Source organism: Agelaius tricolor, unplaced genomic scaffold, assembly GCF_023055355.1.
Source record: "Agelaius tricolor isolate 1412-34295 unplaced genomic scaffold, bAgeTri1.0.p SCAF_4, whole genome shotgun sequence".
NCBI classification, from domain to species: Eukaryota; Metazoa; Chordata; class Aves; order Passeriformes; family Icteridae; genus Agelaius; species Agelaius tricolor.
Genome location: NW_027269264.1, coordinates 16311015 through 16338611, shown reverse-complemented (window position 1 = coordinate 16338611; position 27597 = coordinate 16311015). Strand labels below are relative to the sequence as shown.

The window sequence follows — 27597 nt, the reverse complement described above, 5'->3', positions numbered from 1 at the left end:
TATTTTGCCTGGCAGATTATTTCAAATCAATTAAGACCTACAAAGACTGATGAGAGATTTAAAAAACTGAAAGCCAACAACCCCTTCCTGGAACTGAAGGCATAGTATACAAAGCATATTCCTGGGAAACAGGGATATGCTGAGGACTCAGACATGCAGGGCACTGGTAGAAGACTAGTACTCCTAGAATGCTGACATCAGTATAAAGCTTTCTTACTGCTTAGTGACATTCAGTTCACTTGAAACAACTAATAAACCAAACGTAACACCCTACTGTTGGGTTTCTGCTGATAGGCTCTGTTACTATCTTGTATATAAAAACACACTACCAAATTTCTTGAACACCCCTGACAAACCATGAACTTGTTTATAGACAATGAATGCTATAAGCTCACACAAATGCTGAAATAGCTACAAATGAATGGAGCTTTTGCATGACAACTTAATTATTTCATAAATGGACCATCTGCATCCTATTGAAGGAAGCAAGTTTGGTACTCATCAATTTATTGCCAACTCAACCAGCACTTTGAGTTTTTCCAGGCTTAATAGAAAACTTGCTTCAAATCTGAACTTATAATTTCTCTTGTCTTGTGTGAAAGCAGAAAGTGATTTCTTGTACAGTGCTGATAGATGGAATTACCACTGATAGCAGAAATGAATCATACTGCATGAGGATGGCTGACTCTTGGTGATGACGTGGTTGTTCTTTTAGCAACATGTTCAACGTGCTCTGTGCTCCCAGACCAAGAAGAGTACTCTGGACAAAGCTGGTGAGCACAGTGCATGGAAAAAGAGCTTTGAAAATGTGGAATTAGTCTTTCCAATAGATGTATTCATTCAGGCTGCAAAGCCTGAATGTTCTGTTTTGGGTGGGTTTTCCTTTTGGTTTTGTTTGGTTTTCTTTCTTTGTGGTTTTGTTTGGGTTGTTTGTGTTGGTTTTATCTTCTGTTTTGTTTCTTCTTGGATTGCTGTTGTTTTTTGCATTTGTTGTTTTGGGTAGTTTAATACAGAAAAAGCTTGATGTTTTTCCATGGCCAAATTATCAATATTCCCTGTAACAGATTAGCTCTGATCCCATGACACTCACTCCCATGCTCCCACGCTAACTCTGAAGAAGCATTAGGAAAGTGATCCAAGTTGAAACTAACCAATGTGGTCATACAACCTTTCCTAGAGGTCAGCATCCACGAGTTAGCTGCCAAATCAGTGTCAGCGCTAGCATGGACTGTAAGGGTAAGCAGATGAGACCAGTCCAAATCAGTTTCATGGGTGTGCCTTTGAAGTAATCCTACTAATTACTGGCAGAACCTTTAATGTCAGACACTGAAAATGCATATACAGTGGAACATTTGGTCTTCAAAATATACCTTTGTAGACAGTTTTAAGCGTCTATAACCTCAGCATTAAAAAAAAAATAACTCATTAGTTGACTGGTATAGCACGGATTTATCTCCATCTTTATTTTACTTTAAAGCCTTATTTCCTTCTAGCTGCCTTTTTTCCCCCTCAACTGGCAATTTAATGGACTTGGCATGAGCTAAAGAATTCATTATCAGTCTTCATAAGAATGTAGTATGAAATTTAAAGTAGTAAGTTAGTGCTTAAGAAATAAACTTTGAGAGTGTCAAATATAAAAATTAATTGCCCCAAATAGTAGGCAATACTGTACCTTGCAGGTACTTTTAACGTAGATGAGCATTTTATGGTGACAAGTCTTTTACTGACCACCACAGTAACCTGCAGCACAATCAGGAAAGTAACACACATATGAGCTGCAGTCAAAAGGAAAGATTTCCAAAGTATTTTTAGGACACTCTCCCTTCCTTGCAGAAGCCCCTGGCATACATGTTAAATCAATGTGACAATAATACTGATAAAATTACAGGTTAATCCATATGGCAACAGAAGGGTCAAGTGTGACGAAAAAAACTCAAGCCTGCAATTTATTTATTGATGCTAATAGGTTACTCTTTTCACCACAAATCTGTCTGTAAGATGCAAGTGTTTTTCTAATGCAAATATAATTTATGGAAAGGAAAAAGGGTAGGCCACCAACTGAAAGAAAACATTTATTGAATCAAAGTCAATACTTTCCTTTTAATATCTACAAGCCAACACTGAACTGACTTTATTCAAGAATGAACACAATGTACAAAAAAAGTATGTCTGTTATAAAAATATGTCAATTTTTTTCCTGGCTATTGAGCTGAAAACATTTTGGCAAGTGCAAGATAGTTTTGGCAAGCAAATTTAAGCTGCTATTACCAATAACAAAGATCAAATAATTTTGTAATAATTTTGTAGTATATTTAAGAGTCATTGTTAAAGTGGCATTGGAAATGCTAACCCCTAAAAAAAATATATGTATCACTGCACCGCCATGTACTTACGCATCCAGACAACTGAACATCTCATCAGGAATCAGAACCTTTATCAGCGAACACTATCCAACCTACTTTGAACTATTCAACCAGATAAGTGACATCTACCACTGAAATACAACCTAGGGAAGGCAAACTACCTCCATAGCTGTGTATTTTATGTGTTGTTTACAAACAGAGAGAGAAGCTTAGGTAGATTCATAGATATTTAAATCACCAGCTGTTGCAATGTGAAATCATGGAAAGAATAGAAAGATAATAAAGAATCATTTATGACAGTAGTCTACATGCATATTTGCACATAGAAATGGATTTGATTAGGATCAGTTATGCCTTATTTGTTTAGATGGTTTGGGTCTTTTTCCCTCATAAAAATCTAATGTAACCAGGCTTCAAATAATTGACTTCTCTAAAACCACGAGCAAGAAGCAAAAAAGGGACCACTTATAGAGATAATCTGAAAACAGTGCAATATTAAAATGCAGTTTCACAACATGTGAAAGAGACATGCTTTGGAACCTGAGCAAAAGGCATTTTACTGACTTAGTAAAAAGTCACCCTGTATGTTGTTTTCATTGGCACCGGTTCTGCCAGATTAGTATGTCGCTCTTAGCAACTTCCATGGCCCTAAATATTTAGTAGTACACAGATACTGCCAACTACTTAGAAAGGTCTACTAAACTTTTCAGCCAATATTGCAGGCAGTTTGACATGCTGCTACTGGAAATGACTGTACAGGTTGAAATTAATTGTAGAAAGAAAAAGAAGCAGCCAAACATGTTGCTCTTCTGTGTAAATAGACTAAAGCGATTCCACAACACTTAGATACGGTACTACACTGGTTTACAGTCTCAAGGTCAGCTCTTTCAAAATAAATATACTGAACATTTACAACAAATGCCTCATGAATGCAAGCTCTCTCTTTATTATTTCAAGACCAATTGGATAAAAACTAAAATAAAGACATGACTGAAGCAGCTAAGTTACAAGTCCTTTTTCAGAAACAGGCATGACTTGGTGCTACAGCAAAATTTTTCACATCTGCAGTAAGCATTTTTTTTTTTCTTTTAGCACCAAGCAGGCCACCATAAAAAGCAACCTCACAAAGCATGCGGTCATCTACTCTGGTGATTTTGTATGAAATAATTATTTGTGCTTGCAGGTCTCAAGACCTTTAAAAAATTCAGTGAACTTTAAGTAATTGAAGACACTAGTGGAAACTCATTCTAAACTATTTGAGTGGAGAAAAGATTAAAAGACTAAAAAGCAACAGAATGTTGTGCATTAGTATTTCTGAGGAATGAGGAAAGCTAAGATTGGTGCTTTAATGTGCCTTAGAACAACTAAAAAGTGACAACCAATCCTAAACAGCTCTACGTCCATGATACTGGTTGAGGCCAATGCGTGCATGCCCCTGAAAGGCACAGTCGGACCAATCTGATAAGTGGCATCATCAGAGCAGAACAGCAACTTTTCACTGGACTAATCACGAAGGGTGAACAATGAGCCATCACTTCTCTTGTCATGAGCACAGAAAGCAGTCACCAAGGCAAAAGAGAGGACACAGGAAAGAAGATACAGGAACTCACATAAACCTAAAAGACAGAAAACATGCATTAAACCAAGTTTTGAGCATTTGACCATTTTCCAACTGCAGTACTGCTATACATTGACTTAACACCATACGTCTTATGGAAGCATTGCAGAAGTGGTACCATAATCATATCACAAACTTCTTTTGAGATTTGTTTTACAACTAACTTCACCTGCAAAGATCAGCCTACCTTTAGTTAAAAACACGCTTAAGGTCAGACTGACACAGTCAGAACAATCTGCACTCCATTCTGTGAAAAAGTAACATTCTTACAAGATAGCTAATTTTTTACTCAGAAATGGATTTAAAAATTGGTCATCATAAGGACACAGATTTTTATAAGGAGATAATTATGAAACATTATGATTGTTTTTCATACTGCTCTAACAGCGCCTAAGAAGTAGAATGAAATACTTACAGGAAAGTTATCCCCAAGGTTATCCTGCCTTTGTATCTACAAGTTGCATTTGAACATTTGCAGATATGCCACCTCCATAGCCTCCCTTGGATTGCATCTGATTCTGAATTGAGCTGACCTGGAGATAGAAGGGAAAAGAGGAGTAGAGGAAAGAAGAAGAACAATGAGTTGTAGCATCTTCTTGCTTTTATTTTTTGTCTAGGTTTAGTTTCCAAGTTCTCCTTTGTTACCAGTAAAGCTATATTACTTTGGACAAGAACACATGCATCCAAGCCTTGCTGAAATTTTAACTTCAGCGTGTAGCTCAGCAGAAAAGATCAAAGAAGTGGTGCTGAGGCAAAAGTTTTTCCTCTCTCCTAAAGAAAACTGGCTGATTCATGGTTTCACTGACCCACTTGATTAATAAAAAAAAATTTAAAAAATCAAATCTTTTACTGGCCTTGACTCCACCTGACAAACTAAAATTTATCTTGTTATATGGAAAACGTTCTCAGGCAGGTATAAGGAACCATACATTTATCACTAGGTAAACATCATTATATTTAAGATATAATATCCAACTTGCAAATATCTGTATGGCTAATTCAGATCATTAAAACAGGGTTAAACTAGGATTTCCTAAATCAAAAAATGGACCTTTTGGTTTGTGGAACATTTTTGATTTATCTATTTACATGACAATATACAATGCTTGCCTTAATTGAAACTGATCCTTTAAATGGAGGACATTTACTTTTTAAACCTTAGTAAATCTGAACTTTCCTGAACATAGCTTATTTGAAAGTATTTTTAGTCTGATGCATATAAATCTTCATGCCCCCCTTTTCATGCCTCATGTTTCAACACATGCACATCCTGCTATGACTTTCACTGCCTCTATCACCAAACAGAAAAGGAAACCCATAGTTCTTTCCTGCTTGCGTTGCATGAGTCAAAATAATCATGGCCAAGTGCCTGAAGGAAGACAACTTGAATCTTAAAGGTTTGGCCCTTTTTTCTCTGCATCCCAGAGCATACATAACAACTACACAAAGAGTGGAAAATAACATTCATTTAAAGCTATGCCTGCAGGGCACCACTTGCAATTATTTCATCTATGCTCCTCCTTCACAGAGACCTAAAAACACCACTGGAATATCACTGTGCTGTATTAAAACAGCACAGGAGAAACATTTCCAAGCAGCTTGCACGATATTCCCTGTCTACGAAGATGAAAGAAATTTATTTTATTTCCACAGCAAGCAAAACACAGGCACAGAATACATCAGCAAACTCATTCTTCCACACAGTTTTTCAAACCTATGTGACAAAAGGGCCTGTTTTATTGATCTGTATCTTCAATGGCACATTGCTATGCAAAGGATTGTGGTTTTTTTATGTATTTAAGCAGCGCAATGTAAAACCATTTTATACTTCGGCCTTTTGCTGAAATAAGTGATACAGCTACATCAAAGCAATACTGCCATCTTATTTTTCTTCAAGGAAAAGTGTTCAGGACCAATTTTCTAGTGCATCTGACGTCAAAGACTACAAACTCAGTAAAAGAGCGTGCTGAAGTGCATGGGGACGTATTTAAGAACTTGCACATTTTACCAAACCACTCATCTTCTTCACTAAGCATCTTTTGCTGCCTATGGAAAAAAACAAAGTCTGAATTTAAGTTTTTTCCTTGGAAAATAATGAATCTACACATAAATGTATTCACAAGAGTGAATATAGGATGTTGGTCATTTTATCTGAATGAACTCTGAATCCAGCATAAAAAAACCTACAGAAGTCTCCAGGCCACATCACCTTTCCACCTAAAAACTTGCTTACAAGACTTGAAAATTTTGGAGAGCAGCAAATCAACACAAATTGCAAGACTGAAGTATAGGTTGTCAAGGGTATTTCTAAAAGTTAGACTAATTTCATGAGTCACACATGAGTACGTGGATAGGAAGTATCAGTCTTAAATTCAGAGACTACTGCCCTTAAAACAGAGAATGCAACAAATGAACTAGTCTGCATTAACATTTCAGCAGCTATTTTGTATATGAAAACCTTTGTAGGAGACATACAATTTTAAAATTGCTATGCAAAAAAGGTCTAACATTTGTAGGCTTTTAAGGTGGCATTTTTTCTGAAGCACCCTCCTTTTGAGGCTGAGCAACAAGAACAAGCACTGTGAGATGCAATTTTTGGGTTTTTTTCTTTCCCAAAGATGCCATGGCCTTTCTCTGATGATATGCAAGAGCAAGGTTCTTCTCTCTTATGTCTAATTTACATGGGACTTAAGGATTTGAAAGATTTTGGAAAGGAAAGAGGATTGTACCCATTAAGGGTCATGCAAACTCTTGTGTTGCTTATGCATCTCATTAAATTTCCCTATTTCCTTTTTTTTTACCCTCCCTTTCTGAATTAGGAAACAGCACAGACAGATCTTGAGAAAGAAAACAACGGAAAACTACATGAAATACATGAAATCAAAAACTGAACTGAAGAACATGAAGCATCAGAAGAAAGAAATTTCACCATGTACTGTGAAAGCAAAATAGGGAAAAAAGGGATGGAAATGAACAAGAAACAGTGCACAGAGGGCTCCTGCTGTTTAAGTACACCTCTGACAAAGAATCAAGGCACTCTACAGAGAAGGAAAACAAAACCCAAAATATTTCCAAATTATTCTGAATAGTCAAAAAATTATTCAGTCAGAATTGTGAGGATGTATAGCAAAGAATAATGGTGATGAAAAAAGGCACAGGACAGACAGAAAGTGAATAAAGAACCAAATATAAATGGAAAAACAGTAAATAAATTGCAGGTATTCACCAAAGGTACCCAAAAAAAGAAAGCACAAAGAGGTTCCTGAGGGATTGTAATGTCCATACTATAAAGGAAATTATGCAGCAGAAGAACATGTGAAGGTTAACACTGTAATCTTGGAATTTACACTGCGAAGAATGAGTGTGGAGACTACCACAGAAGAGGCAGAAAATATGCAATGTGATAAAACAGAGATTTGAGCCTCTGAAGCAGGGGGAGTGGGAATGATTATTTTTCAATACAGATACTTTCCATCTAGGATCAGAAAAATCTTGCTGGTCATTGATGCAGCACATTATCCAAATAAAAAAAAAGAAAAAAGAGAAAAAGAGCTACTTAGAAGCATTCAAAACGAAAAAGTTTATGTAGAGAGACAATAATGATTACCTACTATATGGGGATAAATTAGGTATTATGCAAGAAAAGGATGAGAGCAAACAGGCAAAAAGTGAAAAAATAAAGCTTCAGGCCACCTACACAAATCTCAAATGAGGCAGCTCAGCTGTGAGACTGAGGAAGGTTCCCTCAGGAGAAACAACAATTACTAAAAAGGCAAAAGCCACACTTTAAAAAAGTAATCAAACAAGCTGGTCACGTTATCTATTATTTCAATTTATAATGGCTTTAAATATTAATGTAATATATCACATTAAATAAGGAATCAGCTTTAACTAAATTTTATCAAGTAGAATTTGTTTGGCCATTTAACTTGCTTACAGTTTCACTAAACTTTTTTTTTACTAAAAATCATTTCCAGCCCACTATGTTGTTTTTGAAAAACACTTTATGATGTTGAATTTTCTAGCTATATCCTTCCTCATTACATGCCAAGTTAGAAAAAATTTTTGTGTGATCTCAATAATGGCAACTTAAACTAGTTGAAGCTACAAGTGAACTCCTATGCTTACATTTAAGCTTTTTTAGCTCTGCTTTCCATTCTGATATTTCCGACAGACACAGAGATTTTTCCTCTTTGTCAACAAGTCTTTGTCATCTCCAAATATGTTTTCCTTTAAAGACTATTAATAAAGTCAACAAGTACTTTTCATCTACATGCAACCATTTTCTATATTTTATATTATTGACCTTAGAAACAGATTGATATTTCACAGAAATTTGAAGCTCTAAAACATACACCTCTTTCCATAAGCTCATTTTCATTATTTATCTTAGCTTCTGTTTTTTTACTTTCAGACAGCTACAAATATTTATTGAGGCCATCTTTCACAGGAAGCTACAAAATCTTACTGTGACACTGCTTGCTCTTGAAATAATTCACACTGCAAACAGGGCTACAGAATATAGAAAAAGCTCAGCAAGAACACCTAAACATAAATTTGTTTGCACCATAAACTGAGGTAAGTTAGAGTTCTACATGAACTATATTTAAAACAGCTTGAGGCATTTAAGGTAAGAAATCTAGCTAACTATAAGACACTTGGTTTTTTCTATATAATACCTGAGTATATTTTCAAGTATACATCTGTTTTGGTTCATACATATAATCAGAGTGGATTTTTAGTTTAAAAAGTATTCTATGCAATTTCTACAGCATCTGAAATGTGTTATCAATAAATATAGGAATTAAAAAATAATCTGTATGCTTGAATGCTAGTGTTTAGGACTTGGAATTAAAATGCTATAAGGTCATTCTTCAGTTTCATATCGATGCTTTCTTATAGCTGAAAACTCATTGCTTCAGCTACAACATACAAATACAGTGTTCCTGTATTCTGTCTAATATGAAATTATGTTCATCCACTCATGCTTACTGAATTCATTCCACTGAACAGGTCTCCAGATCCTACATGAGCTGTGTGAACAAAGTTTGTTGGCTCCCCAATCATGCTTCGATCAATCCGCCGTCGTCTTTTCTGAAAGGAAGGTAAAGAAAATATCTGAGATTCACTGAAAAGGCAAAAACTACTATACATTTCATAAAAGCAGAAGTTAACCATCTATAGGAAGGATAGTGCATATACTGTAAGGCATTTTAACAGAGTCAAAAAACAGAGACCAAATTCTGAGTTTAACCAAGCCACTAGTATTACTGTCCTTTTTACCTGGAGGATGTGTACCAACAAGCATGGATACCACTCCCAGCATTTAGGCCAACAAAACATTTGTTAATAACCTTAATAAATTCCATATTTATTAACCAGTATTTGCAATGTTTCATACAGTAACTTCTGCCTATATTTGTATTTAAACCACGGTGGGACAGATCAAATTTGAGTAATTCAAAACAAGAATTAATGATTAAAGTGTGTTAGAATAGTCTATGAAGCCACTAACTTACAGAATTTCTTATCTGCATGCCCTGATATTACTGTTTGCAATATACTTCATGGCAATGTCCAGAACAGCACCTTGAGTTTGATCAGGGTTAGTCACAAATACTTTACTGAACTCTGAACCCATACACTCAAGATCACTTCCAGTCTGCATGATTCTCGACTGTGAGCTGAAGGGGTCCAGTGCAGTACTAAGGCAAAATGGCAGCTCAGGGACTCTTCTGATTCCTATACCATGTGACAGAAGGCAAGAATTGCTTAAATTCTGCTTCCCAATTTTCAGAGTCACAGCTTCATTTTTTAGTAATCTAATAACATGCAAGTAAAAAAATTAGAGGCAGTAAAGAATTTCTCTAATTAAAGCTGCTTTGGTTGCCTGCCTCCAGCTAAGCATAGCATTTAAATGATAAAAACAAGAAAACCCTATCCTCATTCCTTAGGCCAGAGCCAGGAGCTTACATGGAGCAATTCATGCAGTGTGTAGTCACCATATGCCCATACTCTGAAAAATGCCTGCATTTGGGGAAAAAAAAAGCCACAAAACACAGTTCCAATATCTCAATTTAAGGTATGTTGTACAAATTAGAGTTTAAGAGCTAAAAACTTACTTGAGCTCAAGTGAAACCTTCCTATTACCTTAAAGTTCATTTGGTCTTGTTTTTAATGATCTCTATTTCTAATTGGCTATGAGGTTGTAAGACCACACAGACTCAAGGCACGAAGATACATGCCTCGAGTGGGCTGACTACTATTTCAATAGCTACAGATGAAATCTTTATGAATCAGAGCCCATACCTATGAGAATACATCATAAGGTTTAGCCAGCAAGTACAGAACACATTTAGTCCTGTTCTGCCCCTTTTCCCTATTACAAAAGGAGATTTCAGTAGGTTTCAGTACCTTCTTGCATGCTATGAATAGCTGGGATGAGGAGGAACACATAAAATTCTGTGGGAACAGCTAAATACAATGATCTGATCTAAGCTAAAACTACTAGTTTTCTCTAATTCCAAATAATTTTGCAAAATCAATTGATCAAATAAAATATTCCAGCTATAAAAAAGTTGTATTTACACCATCCTCTACTGTAATATGCTGTAATGTTGACACAGAAAGATGATCTAGATAGCTGTATAAAAATACACTGCTTTAATTAAAACACTTAAAATTATTTAATAACTGCAGCACCTGCCTCTCTCCCTCTTTTAAAAAAAACAGCAACCAAATGTATGTATCTACACAATACACCCATAATTCATTTTAATAGATTTTTGATGCAGAGAAGATATAGACAAACTCAAAGACTTTAGATTTTTCTCATCTTGTTTATGAGTTTTTAGGACAATTTAATTTTTTTTTTCTGTTCAAAGTAACTTATTTTACTCTTTAACTTGTTAAGATCACTGGCATGCCATTAACAAGTGCTGGATCTTGTGAATGACTGTAAATGATTCTCCACTAATCATCAGGTAGTCAACAAGTAACCACTACTTAAACTGCACTGCCACCAAACCATGCCTCTTATCTTAACTGAGTTCCTTATCAGAGGCCATCAGCCTGCTACATCTGCCTGACATGTGCCCACTGATGTGAGCTCCATGAAGCTATGGATCAGTATTTAAATGCAGTGCCACAAAATAATTCACTGTGAAAGTGAATAAAAAATTGATTTACTTTTTTTTTTTTCCTGCAGGAGTACCCAGCTTGCATTTACATTACTGTTTTAGCTTGGATCCCAAGAATGCTTTTGAAGCAGCTTTACGAATTCTCACTTACCATGATTCAATGTTAATTTTAGACTAACCCTGGAGTGCAAAAATTACACTTTTTAAAAAATGAAGCTGAACTAGAAGACTTAACTGATGTTCTCCCATTGCTATCAGACATTGAGGCCAATGAACAAGGTGAGCCAGGCTGGAGTAGATCACAAGACACCTAATACACATCATGACTCCCCAACAGCAACTGTTCTGCTGTCCTACACAGCTGATCCTACTAGAATGTGCTGATCCTGTAGACACGGTCTCAGCCACAACCAAACTGACCAATTAGAATGTGTAAAGACATGGGGAGCACTGCAGAAAACAATCTCTTTATGAGGAATGTAACACAGGAGAAAGCAGTCGGGGAACATGCTTGAAAAGGTTACAAAGCTTTTACAGAGGACACTAGAAATATAAGCTTTGCCAGGATTTCGTTCTGAGGTTGTATTTTTTGAGGCCTTGTATCTGTAATAATACGTGCATAACGATGTACGTATGCTAATGTAAGAATTAACACGAGATTGATTTTTTCAGTAAACTGAATTTGAAAGAAGCAGCACATTCATCTCCTACTTAGGAAGAAATTAAACATAGTTATGCTCATTTCCCTCTACCATCTGTGGCTTTCCATGCTCTCTCCTTGTGCAGCTCACAAGCCTTCTTACATGACTGATCTGTTGGGGTGAAGGACTGATTTTGTGTTCTGGGAGCTAAAAGTGCACTGCTTGGGAAGTGGCCCCTGTCTTCTCCAGGGCCATAGAAGCTGTGGCTGATCAGCTGAGATAATCACCACGACTTTCAGGAGGGAAAGACACATCAAATACTTCATGTTAAAAAGAAATAAAAAATGCTGACAGGGCTCAGCAAAATTTAATGCCACTAGGCTTCACCCATACCTCAAACTGCCTGACATCACACCATAAGTAATTACCCCTAGAATACATTTACACACCACTGATTTAGTAATAAGTAGTAATGAAATGTGACTAAAGGTGATCTATAAAACAAATGAATGTTTATGACACTAGTGCAAAGAACTTCAACATACACACCCCTGAGTATTTGTACCATCTAAAGCTTTGTTTTCAAGATGTTTCTGACTAAAGAAATAAATGCCCCAACCTAACTAAATGTCAGCCTAACTACAATGAGTCCTGTGTCCTCTATTTGCATTCCCTGTGGATTTTTTTCCTAGCAGGAGGGAAACAGAAGAAGGTTCATATTATTATTAGCTAACTTGACTGTTATCTTTCCTGACAGTTTAGGTCAAATTGCTAAAACACTCAGTATCAGCGGACAAAAAACATTTAAAATCTGTATTACAGTATTTTTTCCCCTTTGCCTTGTGCCAAAGCACTTCCCCTTTTACTAGGAGGGCAAGGAGTGACATGGTTGCCTGCCTCCAGGCAGATGAGATGAGAGGAAAAGACCTGTAGAAGGATCCTGGAAGTGTACCATGAAGTGCCATCATTAATGGCTTTACTCAGTTTGTTCCCTTGACAGAAAGCTGAAGAATTTGGACTGTGAAGTACATACCACGCAATTTTGACATCATGAAAAGAAAAACTGATCTTGAAACTGAAGCAGAAGAGATGCAGGCTTATGTGTTAAATGTCTTGAGAGGAATGGAAATAGTGTGAAGACCCACCTAAGAAGCCCTGTTCTGAATGTGTACTAGATGCAATGAAACAGGAGCACATTTCAGTTACCACAGAAATGAAGTAAAAATTGATCTTTTCTATTCTTAACCTGCAAGTGACGCTTTGCACCCACACAGTAGCATTTCCTTCGGAATACAAGATTAGAAATCAGAAAGCCTCCATTAGTTGCATCATAAAAAATATTTTAAGCCTGCAAGTTTCTTGAAACTTTAAACAATTTTAAACTTTTGCCTAAAACGTTAAACTAATTATACCATTTATTTAACCTGCCCTTCAGCAAAGCCACAAACATTTCACTGAAATGCTGTTTTTCACAGTTCCAAAGAGTACTTATGGCAAGAAATTCAAAACTGTAATTTGTTTCTTTAAACATACTGAAGGAACCAGAAGTATGTAAAATTTCCTTTCTATTCCCCTGTATTTTTGGCTTTCAGGGAAGAAGTTATCTTTTTTCACTATCTCCACATTTTGTCCAGAGTTCAGGCTGCGCTTCTTTAGCTCACGCCCTTTCATAAGTGATGGCAACACTTCTGAATTAGGCAAGCTCTCTGCCTGTATGATAAAAACAAGTTTGGGAATTTTTTCTCCTTCGTGCAGTAACGCACCCCTCTCTGCTCTTCATGAGAGGTCCTCTCAAAAAAAAAAAAAAAAAAAAGGTTAAGACACAGAGTAACACCAAGGCCTCGAACATATTAAAAAAACAAAATTAAGTGATGTCATGATGTCACTTAGATCTTGGAAGGCTGACAATTACTTTCCTGCTAGAAGCTGAAGATGCAAGTGAAGTCAACTTTAGTATGAAGTTTCATACAAAGATATTCCAAAGTCAAGTGCCAGCCTACATTTGGTGGATATCAAAAGCAAAGCAATCTGTTAAGCTCCAGAAGAGCACATTCTGCTAATTCTACACCAGATATTTTGAGATGGCTGTGACAGACATATCAGAAATCCAAGTCTAAGTGAAATATAAGTGACAACAGCATTCCAAAGGATCCTACAGCACAAAAGTCTGTGTGGATTCTACCTGCAGCAGGAAGTTCTCAAATGAAAGGGGTACTGCAGGTGCAGATGAGGAATGTGCACTAAAGTACATGGTGGAAACTGAAGAAATTCAGGGGGGATGATGTACTATGGCCTTATTGTGAATACAAAATCGCTGAAAACAATGCTTCTTTTATTAAAATTCACACATATGGCATCTTTCTCCTATTGCTTACCCATTTAATTTATCCCACTTTACAAAACAAGAAAAAGTGCCAACTCATTTTTCCACAGAGAAATGTTCTTTATCCAGCTGTATGATGTCCTGGCTATTTATACCTCAGGATCTCATTAAACTAAACTGTAAGAAACCAGACAACAGAATACCCACTGTCCTCAATGTCTACATGAGCAAAAAAGCAGTGGCAAGGACAGGTTGGATCTTTGCACCTCACTTTGAGAATAACAAAATTTGGTATGTAAGTCACAAGTAGTAAATCCTTGTTTTAATCACTCTGCCCTAAAACTAACACAGACATAGTTATGTTTGGATTGAGGAGAACTTTTTTAAAATTAATACTTGTTAATATCATCAAGCTATCACAAGGGAAGGATAACTTTCCTACTGCCAACTTTTTAGCATTTACTCAAATGTTATGAGTAATTTTTAGTAACTGTTTTATACATATAGTTTTTACTTATTTCATATGCAGTAAAAATACACTGCACATAGCATATTTATTAGTTGCTTAAGTTGCATCTAAAGACATTTTATTGTCATTCCATATTTATCTGTGTCCCGAAAGTACAGGGTACACACAGTACAATACATTAGAAAGGAAATAACATGCTGATCTGATCTATCTAGTCTGATTTTGTGCAATGTGTTTCCAACCAGATCCAAATCAATATGAAGTGTTCCATACATAAAATGCCAAGTTATGTACCTTCCTTTTTTTAATCAAGATTATCTAGTCTTTCATTTTAACTATCTGTAGAAGAGGAAGTTTCGTTCAAATTTGTCACAATTTCTCCTTATTCTTCAAGACACTATTATTTTTCATGACATACTATTTTGACTTGATACATAATGAGGAAAAAACAAAACTTTGTACCATGCTTTGGCATCTCAACTGATACAGAGTAAAAACATCAGCTTCCAAGATTAATTTTCCAGTCTTGTATCAATTTCCTCTCTAATTTCAGACTATTAAAAAAATAAAATTAAAAGGAGTGGAGATTGTGTAGATCAAAGTAACACTTCGATCTACACAAGTACACTACACATTAGTAACACTACACATTAGTAACACTCCACATTTCAGTGGGTTATGGCAGGAACATCTGTGGCTTCAGTGGGCCCCGTTCACCTGCAAGGCTTGCCTTCGTGGAGTCAGCAATGCTTACTGTTGGCTGGCAGGCTCAGCAACCTTGCCAAGCCAGAAAATAGTTTTCCCCTTTCCTTAAATGAATACAGTCACAAAACAGGCTTATCTTTCTTGGCAAATGCTAACTAAAGAAGATTTAATTCCTCTCCACAGCCTTATTTGAGATTTAATAAATTTACTTGCTAACTCCCTACACGGAAACTCGCCCTGGTGAGCAGAGAACTAAATGATCCATCTGCACATTATAAAGAGTTGCTTTGCAGAATGGGTTTCTGTGGTCAGAAAATAATCACTTAACATTGCCTCCAAAAGGTTTTCTTTTTTAAAAGCAAAAAAAAGACTGTGCATCCATAAACACTAGAAAGCTACACAGCTTTTAATACTTGTCTCCACAACATGAAGATGAATTTTGACTGCTAGCTCAGTCACTACATAGGCATCAAATACAATAAGAAACAATACACTCTCTGATACTTCCTTGCAAGCCTGCCTTTTAAGTAATAGTATGGTAGTTAGAACATGATGAAATACAATAACTTTTAACATCATCTAACCCTTTGTAATACTAGGAGATCTAGTGCTAATACATCTTTCCATTCTAAACCAATCCAAACCCCAAACACTCCTAAAGCAAAATAAATCCCAGTAAAGCCACCCAGCTGCTACTCTTATGATAGACAGAGCAAATGCAAAGATATGCTCCTGGTTTTCCTCAGTATCTACCTGCTATATTTGTTTTCACTTATTTTGCTTTCACATTATATGGGTGCACTATCAAGACACTGATAATACAGATACGATATGGATTTTTTTTAATTAAATAAGAACTATCAGACTATAGGTTCTCACATCTATTGTGTTTGACGTTTCAGAAATAACCCTCAATCAGCAAGCTTTTTTTTTGAGAACTTCTGTTACTACTTCTTATAGAATAAGAAGTAGTAACAGAAGTTCTCCAAAAAAGTTGTGGTAGATGTGATAATTTCATGATTACCCAATGAAAAAAGCAAACTCTTAATCTGAAAATTCCCTTTGGGTTCTTTTTACCAATCAAGATAAGCATCCCTGAGGACATTTCAATTATAGAACTGTATGAAACAGAGCCATTGCTGGCTTTGTATTCAAAAACTCAGCTGAAACTTCAAAAGCAGTTGCAGGCCAAAGATTAAAAAAAAAAATCCCTAGGCAGAAAGCTAAGGGAAGGATTTAATCAAAGAGAGTCAAGATAGTCAACGATTTCAAGATGGAGAATTTGGATGGTCAGAGGAGAAACTGAAACCCTTTGCTTTATTTTCCTTCTTTGACCTTTCATACTTTTTGTATCTGCTCTTAAAAAATACCAGCAGCAAGACTCCCTCTGCTTTGGCACCCATCTGATCCTCCAGACACTATCACACAGGAAGGGCTAGGTACTTGCTCAAAATAGGAAGTATCAGTTCACCCCATAGATGTAGTTTTCTGTCCTCCCACACACATGCTGTTCTACTTCCAAAATAGCCTCATAGACAGAACATCTGAATGTGTCTCAAGACAAGCTGTGGTCTGAGTGATGCGTCTCAGTTCCCAATATTAAAATTGCCTAAAAAGGTTGCAGCATCTTGCATCAAACTCTACATAAGGGGGCTGTAAGGGCAAGAGTATCTCTTGCATTTGTTTTTGTGCATTGAATGTTTAAGATGCATTTCTCCACACTTTCCACCCTAATTAAGAACCTATAGATTCATGTCAAAACCAACAAAAAGTATGTATGCGTGTGAAGCTGAAAAGCTAACACCCATCTCTACCAACTAGATCATGAGGTAGCAAACTAACACTGTGAAAACAATGGCTGGATGTATAGGATCATCAAAAAGTCAGTGTGATATTTTTGAAGAAGAAAGATTGCACGTTCCCTAAACATTTCCCTGAATATGGTGGTGTTCTCATTTTTTTCAGCTGTTTTAAATCTGTGAGGTTACACTGCAATCCATCATTTATACAATCTCCAAGTACTATATAAGAGTTGATGAAAGAGATACCATACAGAGTAATATTAAAATTCCAGTCAGCAATAACATATGTTTAACATTTCAGTGTTTTATTCAATTTTTGAACCATAAAGTGACAATGAGCATTTGAAGTGTAGGAGCCCACGTACTCTCCCAATGAGCCAGAGCAGACCTATGAGTTTCAAATGCCCCATGTCAAAACATGTCCCACACAGAAGAAACACAGAGACACACAACTAAGGTAATGTGCAAGATAAATTGAAATGCTAGATACTGCCTCCAAACCACTGAATTTCAGTGACAGATTTATTCTAAAGCAGTAACATCTGATATCTAAGTCCAGCATAACGATGTTCTAACCAATGCTGTGATCTCCATCAACAAGATACCAAAGCCGCTGCCCTCACTAAAACACATTTTTCTCAGTCTCCTACTTGGGCAGTTTTTAGCAGATTGTTTAAAGATTCCTGACTGATTAAGGATCTTACAAACTGTGGCTTCATCACAACAGAAGCAGGAGGAAACTGGCACAGGCTTTCATGCCAGCTCTTAAGCAGAAGAGGTAAGTAGCAGGTCTCCAGCACACCCAGCTTTCATTAAGTTTCCAAAAGTCCATGATGCCTCATGATTTCTCTAGCTAAAGGAGTTAGGAAATCGAGACTAAGGAATGAAAAGAGGTAAGTTTTTTAATAATGTGAGCTGTTACAACTAGCATCTAATAAGCCGATTATCATGTGTACACTGGATTTAGCTTTTACAGCAAAATCACTTGGCACTGACTGACTGACTCAAGTGGAAAAAAAAAGATGAAATACGATTGTCTGAGCTCCTCAGGAAAACAACTAGCAGTTCCATTCATGTATATAAAAAAGCAAAATTAAAGGAATAATAAAATAATCTGAAATGTCAGCAAAGATGGCATCATTAAATCGTTGCAAAATCAGATTGATTTTAAGTTTCAATTTCTCATCAAATTAATCTATTTCATAACTTTATACATCAAACTGGATTGCACATAATCTCAAACAGTTCCCTTTTTTTAGCAAATTCACCACCTTCTAGCATCTTTTGAAGTATAAGCTTTTTGGTTTGTTTACAGAATATTCCATTATATTATGATGATGTTAGTCATCATATGACAAAACGGGCAATTGTAGCCTATGTTTTCTAAATAAACAGGAAAAAATTGCCAGATGAGGTCAAATGACTCTGAAAGACAATAGGTCTTTTAAGAAATGTGTTTAGCTCACACATCAAAGGGAACTTGTTTCATTCCAGATGCTTGAACCACCTTTAAGTTACACAGTAAATCCGAATCTATTCCTTGGCATTAGCTAGAAAACACTGTCCTTTTCAAAAAACCATTAGTAAAATTTTAAGTTGACATTTGCAACTTTCAACTTGGCTGTCATTTTGTCCACAAATTTACTTATCCTTCTAATAATTTTATTTTTATTACTTTGGGTGGTTTAATGTCTCTTTAACATATTTTTTTAAAAAGGTATTAAAAAAACCCCAGTAATCTAAAAGAATCACACCGATTTTTTACTACAGTAACTATACTGCTTTAATGTCTTTAAACTGTGTAGTCTGACTGTAGATTAATAGGTAATCAATCAAAGGACAGTAGAGCATGATGAAAGCAACAAATCCTAGACTCAGAACAGTCTAGATTGGAAGAGACCTTAAAAGACCCCCGTGTTTCAACTGCCCTCCCAACACTTTCCACCAGAACACACTGCTCCAAGTTCCTGACAGGAATGTGGCAACAGTAACTTCCCTGTGCGACTTGTTCTAGTACCTCATGATCCTCAGAGTAATTTCTTCCTGATATCTGATCTAATCTAATTCTACCTTCTTTCATTTAAAAGCCATTCCCCCTTGTCCTACCACTAGCTGCACTTGCAAAAAATCCCTTCCCAGCCTTTGTAGGCATCCGTGTCTGTCACACCAGCTTTAGTTTCTCAGCAAAAATCAGAGTATTACCATATTAACTCTACCCTTACAGCTGAATAACGTCCAATAGTTTAGCTGTTGCATGGATTGAGTGCTCATTATTGGCCTGTACAGATGAAAATAAAGTTAATTACTGAAACTACAGAGTCAATCCAGATCTATGACATAGGTAAGAACAAAAACTCTGCTGTACAGGACGTAGGAAGAGAGATTGAGATACTGGGTTTGCTCATCTGTAAGAATTGAGACATCTCCTTGTGGTCTTAATGGTCTTCCATTACCTATATAGGAGGGAACAGAAGGCAGACAGCCATGAAGGTGCACAGTGGCAGTTTGAGAAGTTACAGCCCAAAGTTACAACATAGAAAACACCAATTAAACATATGAATACAATAAACATTTACGTAGGTGGTCAAACGCTGGACCAAAAATCCAGTGGATCTGCATGTCTATCCTTTGAAATCCCCAGAATACAACTGTTCCTGCAAAGTCTAGCTGGTTCTGCTTTGAGCAGCTGCATTGCACCAGATGGCATCCAGAGGTGTCTTGCAGTCTAGACTACAAGCCTCTAGCTTCAGATGGTGATGAAGAGCAGGCTGCAACTGACCTTCCTGCATATTCTCCCCCTGTTGTATTTTTCTTACACCCCTCCATAACCAAAAATGATAATAACATAAACCAGAGGTTAAATGAATGATATAACGACTCACCACAGCACAAACTTTCTGGGAACTTCTAATAGCTTCTTATAAAAATCAAATCACAAAGTCTTGATAAAAGCATGCCATGAACTGTATCATGTTGAGCTTTCTTTCCATTCACTTACTGACCTTTGCCAACAAGAACACAGGAAATACTCGCAAGATCATCTGGCATGATGAGACCTGTAGTTCTCTGAGGATGTAGCCAGGATTACAACATGTAGCCCCTCCTGCTCAGTCAAATGAACGTCTCCTTACTTCCAAGATACAACACGAACAAAAGCTTTGGGTGTGCTTAAGAATACTGAGCATTGAAACAGTTTTGTTAAGAAATTATCTTCCATGCTGTAGTAAGACTTCCTAGAGCTAGCTGACTAAAGAGGTTTGTTATGTCTTGTGTGTGCAGGTGTCTGAAAACATTTGCATCTTGATGGAAGCACACATGTTGCATAAGGTACATTACATGCAAGCCTTCTCTACTCCTTTGTACACTCTGCATCTTCTCCAACACAATGATACGCACATACAAAATTTCACTGCAGAAAACTAAAAGAACAAAAAATAAGCTGAAATATTACCTTAAACAGGTAATAGACACTGTCAGACACAGGATCCTCACACTCACCATATAAAACCAATCCCTTAGTAAGCTTAACGCTTTCTCTGGACCAACTAAAGTATCTACTGCTCTCAAGGTAATACCCCTAAAGGCACTGCCATATGTTCTCACAAGCCTGCACATTCTGATTCACCTTTAACTATGACAATAAATCAGGGCCCACGTGGTAATTTCAAAAAATCTCTTTATGAAACTCATTGTAATTCCCTTACTGGGAATGGATTTTCATGAGTTATGGCACTGTTTATTTTTTAGCAGTAGGATTAATGAGTGGAAGATCTAGTACTTTTGCTACAGGCAAAGACAAAGCCACAATATTTAATAGCAATATCTCAGGAATCAACAAAAAGACACATAGTGAATTCATGAGTTTTCAAACACCTCTGTAAGTATCATCTCAGAAACTTGGCATTAGTTTGCCCAGATAGCAGCAGCTTCTGGTTGGTATATGTGTGTATACATATATATGCATATATATGCAACAAAATACCTGAATATTTTCCTATTTTTCTAATAATATACTGTACTACTTACTTCTCAGTGAAGTTTTACCAAAATGAACTTGCTTTAAATGTAGATATTTTCTTTTTTTTTTCTTTTATTTTTTTTGGTACAAATCCCTTTCTAAGGGAAATGATCCCATTACAGCTTTCTGTGTCTCAGTCTGAGACACACTCCTAACAGCTAACCTTTCTGGAGAGCCTCCCATTGGCATTTCCTTGCTAAGTTATCTGTCACCTGAGTGACCTCAGCATTGTCTCGGGGTTGTCCCTCCTGATCACTTACAGCCTCAGCATGAGTGCTGTCACGTAGCCTTGGATACCCCATCTGCAGCAGGGAGAAGAACTTGTAAGCATGGAATCACAAATTTCCTTCAGTGGCAATCCCATTTCTTGCTCTTGTGAGGACTTCTGCAAAGCTCCCAAATTTGACTGTCAGTCTGTTCATCCAGCTCAATTTTAGGCAAATCATTTTGTAAAAAATACATCCCAAAATACATTATTATGTGACAGTCTGTCTTTGCTTGTGCTTGAGGCATCAAAGCAAAAAGGAGTAAGAACCTACACAAGGGAAGGAGGAACAGCCTCCCATGTTCTTCCCATACTAAGAAAATTAGTCACACATTTGAAACGTGATCTCACTAGTGGACATTGAAATGGTGACACTATATACAAAATTAAATTTTTAATTAAATTAAATTAAATTAAAATACAATACAATAAGCAGCCAAGACAATTTAGCAAGGAGTGGCCCAGTAGGTATTTCAGAGATCCTTACACATCAAGCCTACACACAGCATGGTTAGAAGCATCTCTGGAAGAGCAGTCAACCAGAAAGTCTTAAGGAATGTTCAAATCAGCAGCTGTGCTTAGACTTAAGATTAGCTTTCTGCTCAGCTTTTGACATATTCAGAATAGTAACTAACACAAAAGCCTATGCCTGATGTGAGGCTAATATCCCCTAACAACAGAAGGGAAGTTGTTCAGGAACCAAGTTCCAACAGAAGCATGGCAGCAAAGGAGGAGCAACACGGTGTGCCATTGAAAATCTGTGGATTCAAACGACAGACAATAAAGACAAAAGGACATTGTGTAGGAAAACTAGTAATGCACTGTAAGCCTACATATTTTATTACAATAAGGAACATAAAAAGGAAGTCCTTTCAAAAAGTGTCCTGCTTTCCTTGGCAAAACAAAGGAATCTCTACTGCCTTGTCCAGAGTCCCATCAAAAGGAAAGCACCCATTCCAGACATGTACAGACTCTTTTGTGTAGTCTTGCTGAGGCATGCCACAATTCCACAGGTCTTGAGTGTAAACAATCACTACTATTTCAATTTCATCAAGTAAGGAAGAACCCCATATTCCTAACTTACTTGTCCCATTCTACTCCTCTAAATTCAGTATTGTTGAAAAGATGTATTCAGGAGCAGTAGCAGAAAGAGCTTCTTACTATTCCACTAGCTGCACTACAGAAATTTTGTTAAGTCAGGTACATTCACTAGTCATAATTTACTGCTACACTCACAAGTAGTATCAACAACAGCACACCATCATTTCTAGAGATAGTGTTGGCTGTTCATACTATTAAGGAGAACCTTCCTACTTACTAATGCATTTCTGTGGCAGCCTATCCTTCCTTATCTTGCAGGTTTTCTGCACCAAGTTATCCATGATAAATTTATTCCTGCAAAAGCAGATTTTCTTTTGTCTATGTCTTCTACTTGTGTATTTTTGATACCATAACATACAATTACAATTCCCTCAGCCTAATATATGCAATTCTGAGGCTGAATTCACTGCAGAAATCCAGGAAATATATAGTGTGGCTTTCTCAGTGTGTCAAATCTAGTGATCTTACAGACTAAAATGAAATATTGGAGCTTCTTATGACAGGAAGAATAGGAAAGCATGGTTTCCTATTGACAGCTGCACAGGAAGCTTTGGCATTGCAACACTGAGCACCATGGATAAACCTAAGATTTTGCCAGGTTCATGCATTATTGGCAACTTCAGGGCAACTGCATCCCAGTTTCACAAGTATAGTCAGCTTCTCTCAAAACCAAGATACACCCAACATCAGCTTTTGGCTATAGATTTGCAGTGACTGGCAGTTAAAGTCAGAATGAAGAATAAAAAAGAACAATAAACATACAGAGCAAAATCAGGTCTTCTGAAGAGCTGCTGGCTGGGAATTTTTAAACTGGCTGCATAATAATAACTGTACATTATTTATAGTGAGTATTTTTCATTTTACTCTTCAGCAAATGGAACCATGGGATATCTAAAAGGACAGAACTTAACTCCATATTCCTAACAACTAGAATTATGAATACAGAATTGAATCGTAATTTTTGGTAGGAAGATAGATATTGTTCCTAAATTAAAGAAAAACGACAACAACCAAGGTAAAATATTATCACCACCACTCTGTGTTTCATAATCTGAAAGAGGACAGGTACCCTTTACTAACACCCAGGTTTTCAGTGGACTATGGTACCTACACCAACTAAAGAAAAAAAGCTTTGAACTACTGGCTTGGCAGCATGACAACTGCCAAATCTTGACCATGTTTGATTATTTTAGGAGTTCCCTAAGCCACAATGTCATCAGGCTATATACCACCCAGAAACACGCTTCCATGATCAAGGCACAGAATTTGCAAGAACTGAATTCTCTTCCCAGATTTCTTGCATGGTTTCTATGCCTAAACCTTGCTTCACCATCTCACCAGGTTTCCCTGAGCATCTGTCAATGTCCTTGAACAGAGGCTTTAGAGTAGCCAACTACAACTGCTGTCGTGTAGACATTGACAATGCTTCTCAACTGTGGTAAAGTTTTAGACTATGGAGAGATGTATATTACATCAAAATAATTTAGAACAATAATTGACGCTGGTTTTCTCTATAACATCATTACAGACAATTTTAAATGTAATTTCTTAAGCCTTGAAGGTCATTTTAATGCATACTGAAAATGCAAATACATTGAGTACAATTTTTGAATACAGTATTTGTCAAAACCCAAGAGAAAAAAATATTCTCCACTACGAACACGACAAAGGTGTTTGCTTTCCAGCTGCAAAGCTAAAAAAAAATCAAGATTCAGCATTTTCATGAGACTCAACATATCCTCTTAGGGATTACTACATAAAAATATTGAGAAATTCAAACCTTTCTGCCCTTCCCAATTGTATCCCAGCAAGGTTTACTTTCAGACCACTCTTCTGGGTTCAGGATTGTATAGTTACAGTTCATTTTCTTTTCAAGAAACTAAACCACATAAATTTGCATCTGGCTGTTTATCTGTGATAACAGTAAAAGCACAAACCATACCACAGTCTGCGTATCCTACAGAATTTCTTGTCTTCAGCATCATAAAATAAGAGTCTGGTATGTTTGGGCATAAAAAATACTTTGTCAGTAATACTCACCCCTGCAATGCCTGCAGAGCCAACATTGCTAAGAACCTAAGCTGAATTCTATTCCTTCTTGGGCATGACCAAATTATTTACTAAATTCCAGTGAGCTGAAGCAGGGGGATTGTTCACAGGAAGCTTTCTTGTACCAGTGTGGGAAAAAGATTCAGCTTGACTCCCTGAACACAGTGGGAGCTCGTAGAGCTGGCAACTGGAAGTTCAAAAGTGATTCCTTGTCAGAGTCAACCACTTGATGTACATTTTAGTGATCAACAAAGAACTTTAGGATAAAATAGGTTTTTGAGCTGTCTCAGAGCATCCTTCAAAAGGAAAGGTTTGCTGGTCATTTAGATAAAAGTTACAAACACACCAATATGAAATAAAATCTCACTCCCTTTATAATTTTTCTCTCTTTTTCACTGGGGAATAATGTGAGCTGACTAATTCTAGAACACTAAATTCCGTAAATTGTTATGTAATGTAAGGTATTGTAGGGTACCTGGTCACTATTCCTATAATAGAGATAGATCAGACTAGTGTAAGCTCTTCTGTTTTCTTTTACTAAACAAAGTGAACTTTATTTACACAGGTGTCTAGTCTAGAGGCACTGAGAAACAGACAAAGATATTGCAAAACATGATTTTGGTAGTATGAAACATGCTACTAGTATACAAGGAGAATAATTTCACTGACTCGGGGGATGATCAAGACACCCTCACATTTGTAAGGTGTTACAGCATTTGTTTTGCAGCACTTACGTCAGGTGAATACTGGTCCTGTCAGAAACTCTTCTTGTTTTATAAACTGATTAGATACAAAAAAGCTGTTTACAATGAACATCTAGTAAGTAAAACAAAAACCAAAAAAAAACCAACAAAAACCAGAACCAAACCGTGTAATCCAGAATTAGCACCATCCATTTTAAAATCTAGCTATAATAAATTTTTGCCTTAGCACCCAAGATGAGCTGCCTTCAAAGAAAACCATGACGCTTATACACATGCCCCATAAAAACTACTAATAAGCTTCCAAGAGTATCTTTGCAGTCAGCAGAATCCCAGGGAAGCACCAAGGAAAATACTCAGGCAGTTGGGTTTGCTGTAATTCAGCAGATTATCCCAAAACAGAAAAAAGAACCCAAAGCAAACAAAACAACTGCACCAACTAAGCAGCAACAAGAAGAAAACCCCAGCAACAGAAAAAACAAAAAAACGACCACTACCACCAACAAAACCCCAGCCAAAACCCCCCCAAAGCCCCAACCAACCAAACCAGACCAAACAAAAATCAACTAAACAGCAAAATCCAACCCATAATACAACAAATATTTTCACAAATCAGAAAAAATGTCTTTGCTATGTAGAAGAACCTGAGGTTCACAGCCTGCAGAAATCCCCACAGTATTCAGCTCTTTAAACACTAAACCAGCCAACACACAACTATCTTCATGCCTCAGTCACTTTTTTCTCTGTTTTTAATCTAATATTGCCATTTTATTCCTGAGATCAAAAGAGCAGCTGAATCTCAGTGATGTGAGATGCATGGCACATGTTTTGTTTACTACTACTTTAGGGGTAGGACCATGCAAAGAGGCCTCAACTGCATCATTTCTGGTTTTCCAACAGTCAGTTTAATCCATGCTTTCATTACAACTACATCTTTTAAAGGTTTTTAAATAGTTTTTAAAAGCAATTAATTAAGGAGCTCACACACAAATCTTGTTTCTTTATTCCCCAAACTACACAGATTGAAGCTTTTTTCCTTCCTCCCCTAAATTTTCCTTTCTTTGCATTATTAACCCAGAAGTAATTTAATTTTCAAAATTTAGTTCCAATGTTAAAAAGAGAAAACATGCATTTGATATTCTTCCATGGAGAGCAAAAGGCCTGTGAGCTCTTTTGCCTGCTACTCTGTGGATCAGCATGCCTATTCTTGTACTGGCATTTTTCCACGCCTCACAAGTTCAGCAATGCCAAGCTGCTGCCACAAATAAAAGCAATCCAGTAGGCTGCATATGTGCATGTATGTGTCTGTGTGTTTACATATCCTAGCATATTTCTCTGGAATTGTGCCTGGCAGGATTTATTCTCCCATTTTAACAGTAATCCATTATTTGACCACCATCCAAGAGCCTAGGGATTAAATGGGGTTTTAGTAACTGCAATACAACAAGCTGTATTTAAAGTAATACGTGTACCAAACAGAGTAAAATAGCACATGTCCTGTATAGATTTTACTCTAGTCTTTCAAGAAATACACTTGAAGTGCATTTTAGCTTGTAAGCCACCTACATTTAGAATATCGTAAGAGTAATTTCCTTCCATAAGTAATACACCCCTTTGATACAGATCTCCAATTCCCAGCTGAACCCAGACATATGAGCTTTCTTTAGGCAATTTAATCCCTGAAAGCATCAGCTTTTCAGTTCACAAAATAAAAAAAAAGCACCCCAAAAAGATAAGTTTTATACAAATATACATAATGAGGTGAAGATTAATAACTACATTTTGTGCAACTGTCTTTATTAAAATTTATTTCCTCCCTCTAAAGGGGGGAAATGATCCTTTAGGTTTTAGTTTTCATAGTTTTTAGATTCTGCACTGCCTAGGTGTCTAGCTCTGAGCTTCATATTAAATGTAAGTAAGTTCTCTTCACAGAATAGGTAGACAAAACAATCATTTTCCAGCTTGAGACCAAGGGCAACTCTTAGAATTTTCAGTCCTAAAAATTTGAAGAGTGGACTGAAGAGAGAAAACAAGAAGGATGGGACTTCCTGACCTGAAATTGGGACAATTCACTCCGATTTTCAAATAGATCAAAACTTATAAAAGTGTGAGGCCTTGCAACCACTTGTCTATTTTGTCACCATTTTGGGTCCATCTTGGGTGTAGCCCTGGCTGGGCTCTTGTACTGCCCAAGGTGTATCCATTAAGGCCTTTTAATAAATACCTACTTAATTCCTTTAGCTCTTTCCAGTCTCTGTTCTAGGTCAGCCTCCCAAGACATCATTTCCACCTCTAAAATTCTATCATTCTGCTGTAATCTCCAATTAACATCTATTCATAAATCCTGTTGGAAGTACTTTCTTCCATTTTATTCAAATTAGATTCATTTTTCACTATGTCATC

At 36.7% G+C, this 27597-nt stretch overlaps 1 protein-coding gene across 6 annotated transcripts in view; it reads right to left on the bottom strand.

The window, feature by feature from the left end:
* Window positions 1-2059: 2059 nt before the first annotated feature.
* The window catches only part of CDC42SE2 (CDC42 small effector 2), an 83373-nt gene continuing 57835 nt past the window's right edge, over window positions 2060-27597 (bottom strand). For all 6 annotated transcript variants that reach the window (XM_071424727.1, XM_071424729.1, XM_071424732.1 and 3 more), the window contains 3 exons: window positions 8974-9075; window positions 4397-4514; window positions 2060-3979 (listed from right to left, as the gene is read on the bottom strand). In XM_071424727.1, the coding sequence (XP_071280828.1) occupies window positions 4416-4514; window positions 8974-9075 (201 nt within the window). In that variant the 3' untranslated portion in view covers window positions 2060-3979; window positions 4397-4415. The remainder of the gene's footprint in view (window positions 3980-4396; window positions 4515-8973; window positions 9076-27597) is intronic.